The sequence below is a fragment of the Eucalyptus grandis genome, chromosome 9 (genome assembly GCF_016545825.1).
Source record: "Eucalyptus grandis isolate ANBG69807.140 chromosome 9, ASM1654582v1, whole genome shotgun sequence".
Taxonomy (NCBI): domain Eukaryota; kingdom Viridiplantae; phylum Streptophyta; class Magnoliopsida; order Myrtales; family Myrtaceae; genus Eucalyptus; species Eucalyptus grandis.
This window is the reverse complement of record NC_052620.1, coordinates 34,099,746-34,106,437: the sequence shown is the minus strand read 5'-3', so window position 1 is coordinate 34,106,437 and position 6,692 is coordinate 34,099,746. Positions and strand designations below refer to the sequence as shown.

Below are 6,692 nucleotides of genomic sequence, written 5' to 3'. Positions count from 1 at the left end.
CCACATATCTTCACAAACCGACGGCTAATGATGGACAATACAAGAATCTGAAAGAAGTCCCTCTCTAAGTTTAAATGGCCATCATGCGTCGTGGTCGAGTTCATTCTGGCCCATCCATCGCAATGTGCTCATCGAACTATCTTATTTTGGTTGCAAACCACCATTTTTTCCTATCCTTATCCTTAAGGATTTGACTTGACGGTCAAAATCTTGTACATAATCTCTCTCTTAAGAGGAATTTCTATTTATTCCTTAACATCAGAACAGTCACTTTCTTCTATTTTATTTATTCGGGGGAGGGGGTGGGGATTTGCAGTTTCTCTTTCTCAAAGGCTCTTTTCATGCTAACCCCAAGAAGTTATTGGTTTTTAACTATCTCTACTGGCATCTCAGTGTAGTCCTACAGCTCATGGCCTATCTTACCTTACCACAACAAAGTAACAAGATTTTAGGTAGGCCTTCCTATTCCAAGCGCTTCCAACTTAACTAATCATAAATCATAGATTGGTCTCCCTTTATCTTTATTTTGTTATAATGGAAAATCTTGAAAAGATTCAATTCAATCTTGCTCCCATTATTCAAAAGGAAGACCAGGAAGGCAAATCCAAACCAGGGCCCTAGAAAGAAAAACCGTCTATAGAGATCAATGTTGTCTTGATTTCACTTTCTTTTTTAAAGGGGAATAAAAGCAAATGCTGCTCTATTCTCCAAGGGCTCCACCCAGATCTATCAGTAGTCCGGTATGTGTAAGTTATGCCAGCCTTCAAACTAGATTGTTGGAGTTCCATTAAGATAAAGTCATCATTCATCTTCCATAGCTAGCATAGCAAAGGCGTTCAGCCAAAGCATAAACCCTGTCGTTTAGTTGCTGAAAGTATAGAGAAGCTGAAAGTATAGAGAAAAGCTATTCTTCTTCTTGGTTATCTAATGGGAAGGTTCGACCTAAGATAAGAAAGGTGGCTCGAAGGTCTTGCTCCAAAAAGAGAGAGGATTCGTTTCGGATGGGGTCCGGTGATCCCTCGATTTGCGTCGGATCTCGACACTTGTCCACCCAATCAAACAAAAGAATTATTGATGGTGAGCGAAAGCCTGATACTCGTAATATTAACCCTTTTCTTATTCTTGATGGGCATATGGTCGTTCCCCTTTTTCTGGCGAAATCCGTGGAATCATTCCTTGGCTCCGAAGCCACTCCACGGACATTTCACTCACTCATCAACTCAGTAGTTTGCAAAGCCCCTTTTAGAGGCCTTACGCATCCTCACCCAAGCCAGCCTGCTAGATCAGTGGCCTCGAGCAGACGAGGAAGAATGTAGACTCTATCTATCTGGATTGACCGTATAGAAAAAATTAATGATTTAGAAAATATATATATTTTTTTAATTTCAAAGTATTTTTAAAGTTTTTCGCCGTCGCTATCGTTAACAAATCCCCCTCTTGCTATTTTTTAGCCGCACTCTTGCACACTTTCCGGTCTTTGAATCATTGCAGAACTGAGGAAGAAGGGTGATTTGTAGGATGTGCTCCATCATTAGACATCTGGATAGAGAGCCATCTCAAGTGTATCAAAGACAGATTCACGAGACCTTACTTGCTAGAAAATAGAATTCCAATCAAAGAAAAGAAAGACCTGTGCCCACCTTCATCTTCTAGTTTTTGCTCTTCTCCTTCAGTTTCAGTAGGGCAAGCCCTTTCCTCAACCATTTCTACACCCATTCTCCAAGCATTGAATAGGGTAGGATATAGGGTCCAGAAAAGGGGAATCGGCTATAATAGGTTAAATTGTAGGTTTCAGGTCTAAAATCTACCAATCCTAAAACCATTCAATCATACCGGGTATTCCCTCCTATGATGAGTAGGGATGTGCATAGAGAATTGCTTGAATCGCACCGGATTATACTAGCCTATTTTAAGTGGTCCTATGGGGCGTTAGTCCAGTTCTCAGTTCCATCATATTGGAGCCAATGATTTTTCGGTTAGGTCCTCGATTCCTACTTCGGAACCAGATCGTCTCGACAAAACTAATTTATATTTTTTTTTATTTCTTAAAGAAGTAAAGTGTAAACCTCAAGCCTAATCTCCTCTCACACCTCACTTATTCTGAATGATGAAGCAAATCATTGTTTCTTTCATATTGCTGCATGAATTCATCCAATTTGCTCCTTTGGTCTCTTGCTTCTTTCTTTATTTTACTTTCTTTCTTTCCTACAAGGATTTCCTGATTTTACCTCCCTCACTTACTCATATCTTCCTTTTAGTTATGAGCCCGTTGTTGATGGAAAGGAATCCATTGAATCATCCTCCTTCTTTCGAGCACACCCCTATAATTACGACGGCATCATCTCTCAGTCTTCTTCGTAAATCAGACTTCGTAAATCTTGGAGGAAATCCCAATTTCGACTTGCAACATGGATTAGCGATTCAATTAATCCAAAAATTTCTGCTAAGGTATGTAAATCCACCAATTCTATTGAACTGCTTAGGAACTAGATCTAATCGGAGGTTTAGTCCAAGGACCGAGTGGTCTGATTCATGATTCCATAAATGGGGTACCGATTCTCTTGGTCCGATTACCGATTCCTTGGTGGGATTGGACCAAACCAAGAACCAATCACCCCTAATGATAAGTAAACCATCAAAGGAGTGGATTAGATCGGGTCATATACAATCTGACCCAAACGGACCCATTTAACCCATTTTGATTCATTTTCATACAATGCAAATATAGTGACTCATACTTAACCTGATTTATATGCAATTACTAAAACAATTCAATATATAATCTAGTTTATGAAAACTCATAGCAAAACTGAGATGAGAGTGAGCGCAAGAACAAATGAAGGAGGGAGAGTGTGAAGAGAGGGTCATAGTAATAGATTGGGGATGATACATTTATAATCTATTTATAATCCATTTAACACTCATATTGTGTTTAAACTCATTTATGACCTATTTTGTCAATATAATTAACCCATTTAACACCCATATGAATTAATAAATGAATTTATCACTATTTTGATGGGTTTAGTGGCCTGCAACAACGGGGTTATGCTAGGTCATTTAGGGTCATGTTCGAGAGCGGAAACCGGCCCAAACGGAATCACGATTCCCCGTGCTTTGCCGAAAATTTTCGGCTGGAAAAACAGAAAATTGCCAAAACCATTTTTCGAACGATAAAAAAATGCGCTTACCTTTTTCCCAATTCCACTCGATATCGTATAAACATAAACATCAGCTGCGCAAGTTCTGTAGCTTCCTTTGAGCGAACTTTCCACCTCTGTCCGACTTCATCACATAAAACAAGAGCTCGTTCCACGTATTGATCTTGGGCCAGTTGCACTGTCAGTTCGGATGCCCGTCCGGCCGGAGCAGCATCGCCTGCGTCGTGTCGAGCAGCCGGATCTTCGACCCATCCGCCCTCGCCTGCCTCTCCGCTTCCAGGAACTCCTCCACCGGCGCCATGTAGAACTCCAGGTCGTAGCCCTCCAGCTTCTTCTTGTCGCTCCCGAACGGCCGCGTCCTTGGGCAGCGCCCCCGTCGGTCAAGTCCCCGTGCTCGAAGTGTGCCAGTGAGAACGTCCTCGGGAACGTGGTGCTGCCGCCGCCGCCACCACTGCCCTCGCGGCCCTTCCTTCCCGTGATGGCTCTCAGCGTGATGCGTAGAACTGCTCGATATGCCTAGAACCTCGACACCTCGGTCACGTCGTCCTGCCCGCATGCTAAACAGCCCAAGAGCCACCCGTTCCGGTAGTAGACCAGCGGGCGGAAGAACCACTGGCCCACTGAGACGATGACATAGTCGAAGGCGCCGATCTCGGCAGACCAAGAAGGGTGGGGCTCGTCCAGGTGGAGGGTGAGGACGCCGTCGAGGGTCTGGCCACCGCGGGCGTCGGTGGTGCGGACCAGGAAAGGGGCCCAGTAGGTGCCTAGGGTTAGGTTGTGCTTGGGGAGGTACCACCGCTTGAAGTTTTAGTCCGCGGTATACCGGAGAGATATGTCCTCCGGTTGGTCTACCTAATGATTTTACACATATGAAACGCGCTAAGATCTAAGATGAAATTACAACATAACTTAAAAGTCAACCTTATTATAAAATTTCATATATATAAGTTATGATCGATATGAATATACTCATCACTATCTAGGCAAGTATTTTTCCTAGGATATAGTCTAAAAATTCATTATGACATTCCCGAAAATATAATAAGTCCTCGTTTTGTTCGCTCTTGCGTCGTTTTTAGAGCAATAATTAGGAGAAAGGGAGTCGTGGGCATATGATTTTTTGCTCTTAAATTTCCATTAAAAATAAGAAAAGGTCATTCTAAGAACAGCTCATATTGACTTAGCGCATTTCTCTGCCCACGACTCAAACACTGCAAGCAATCGGTCAAATCTGTAGGAACCAAAACGATTTGGTTCCAATTGCTTCGATATGCGACCCTTTTGCTTGACATTAATTGTAGAGTGTGCAATTTATAAAATATGCGGAAGCATTAAAATACTCAGATCAAACTAGCTGATACAATAACACACTCAACTAATTAATACAAGCATACACTCAGCTATTCTATTTTCTTCCCTTCTCGATCACGGAGGGATAACTCGTTCACACAGAGCTACTGAGGCTGCAGTGCCTCTCTCTTGAAGTTCACCGTTGCACCTGGTGACTTCCTATTCCGAAGCTCTCACTGCTGGAGGCTTTCCCTGAAGCTCTCATACGCGTGGCTTCCTTGCTGGCCTGAAGTTCTCCGCCTGCGTGTGGCGTGAGGCTCTCTCCCTGGCCTGTTGACCTGAGGCTCTAAGCCTCCCTGCTCTGCCTGCGGTGGCTTGAGGCTGTTAAGCCTCCCTTCGAGGCCTTTCGGCCTGCTCCTTCACCTTGAGGCCTTTTGGCCTGAGTTCAAATGCTTCACGTACTGTCATATTTATAGACATCTTCCACCGCCTGGAATTCACCGCCTGATCTCCACCGCCATTGACTTCAACGTGCAAGAGCTGAAGTTGAACTTTTCTTCTTGGCTAAGGAGTCAATAATTGTGGGCTACTTTTCCTTCGCGTCCAAGTTGAAGCTTGCTTCCTGCTCTTGAAGACTCCAGCAACAAGTATAATATTAGTTTAATATGTGCCCATTCTTTTTTTTAATCAGCTTGTGGCTTCTTCAAGAACTCTCTTCTTTGGCGGTTTACGAAGTGACGCTGCAGCACACTTCTCTTTGGCTTATTATTATTATATTAGGTGTTGTACTCCAACAAAATCGACGTAAAACTAAATTCTGCAGACGAGAAAATTCATTGGCCAGGGCTCATCTTGAGTATAATCACATGATAAACAAGGTCGATCGTAAGTAGTTTCTCATGTTTTGAATAGAGGAAGTGATTAGCTCGTGGCGATTAGAATAATCTAGTCAACCGTAACTGGATCGAGCACTTACGCTGGACAAGAGGCACGACAAGGACTGCATGTGGTTCCTCCCCAGAGAGTCGCCGACGAAGGCGATTGACTTCCCTCGCGCCATCTCCGCGAACTCGGCAGCATCGAACGGTGGGAGCTCGCACCCCTCCGGCTCCCACCGCCACTTCAGGAACTCCGTGTCGGGCCTCCCGAACTTCATGCAGTTCTGCTGGTCGCTTATCGCATAGCAAGTCTCGTTGTTGTAGTATGTCGGCGCATCCGGGCGGTACACCCATTTCCCCACGAACACGTCGCATTTCTTCTCCCTCGCCACTGGCACTGCCGCTGCTGCCACTGCCGCCCCCAATACCGGGTTCTCGGGGCCGCCATTCTTGTCCTCCATCAACCATGCCGGAGGATAATCTTGAGGCTGGACTAGCGAGCTCACGACGAGGAGCCACAGAGAGATCACGGCAAGAAGAATCACGGCTGGAAAGATCATCGCCGCCCTCCTTAAGTTGACACCTGCGCTGTGCTGCGGCGCGTTCCTATCGCCGTGATGCTCCGAGAGCGGGACCTTCATGGCGGATAAGGGGTGTGTGTACGGTGTTCGTGCAAGCGCGCGCGCGAGAGAGAGAGAGAGAGACTCTTCTAGGCGTGCATGAAAGGTACGTCGAAAAAAATGAGGTCGGCGTTTAGGACCTCATATTTGGAATAAAAGCATTTAAAAATATTTTTAGTCGTTTCGAAGCCAATGCTTCTTTTGTCGTTTGTGTCGTGTTCTTTTTTTCGTGTCTTTCTTTAAGCCCCCGTTGGGTTGAAGCGCCGACGGCAATGGCGAGCGCATGACATACGCATCAAGAAGCAAAGCTCACAGGGATTATATTACAAAAGATATAGAAATAATGACACAAATAATTCTTGAACTTTGATCAAATGTGTAATGTGATATCTAAGTTTTAGTTAATATGTAATGTACTTTTTGAACTTTTTATTTGTTTAATATAGTTCATAAATTTTTATTACATATTTAATGCAGTGTTTGAATTATGTAAAAATATTCAATATAACCCTTTTATCAATTCAAGATTAGGGACAAAATTGAACATTTTCATATATTCTAAGGAATAATTGAACATGCACCAAAATTTTGGGGATTACATTGAACAAATTCAAAATTTAGGGATCACATTGTACATTAAGTTAAAATTCATTGACAACATTACACATTGAACCAAAGTTTAAAAATTATTTGTGTCGTTTTCCCAAGATACAAGATTTTTATCACAAAAGATATGCGTATGA

At 43.5% G+C, this 6,692-nt stretch overlaps 1 protein-coding gene across 1 annotated transcript; it reads right to left on the bottom strand.

The window, feature by feature from the left end:
• Positions 1-4,471: 4,471 nt before the first annotated feature.
• Positions 4,472-6,064, bottom strand: LOC104419484 (protein trichome birefringence-like 19). The gene is made up of 2 exons (XM_010031164.3): positions 5,428-6,064; positions 4,472-5,086 (listed from the first exon to the last, which is right to left on the bottom strand). The coding sequence occupies exons 1-2, from the start codon at positions 5,968-5,970 to the stop codon at positions 5,024-5,026; spliced, it is 606 nt and encodes a 201-aa protein (XP_010029466.2). The 5' UTR covers positions 5,971-6,064; the 3' UTR covers positions 4,472-5,023.
• Between the last annotated feature and the right edge of the window lie 628 nt (positions 6,065-6,692).

Bases quoted from the DNA above. Each gene is read 5' to 3' on its own strand.
- LOC104419484 (XM_010031164.3), bottom strand. From the start codon at position 5,970: ATGAAGGTCCCGCTCTCGGAGCATCACGGCGATAGGAACGCGCCGCAG. The intron at 5,087-5,427 runs GTAAGTGCTCGA...TTGTTGCTGGAG, and splicing joins TGTCGTGCCTCTTGTCCAGC to TCTTCAAGAGCAGGAAGCAA.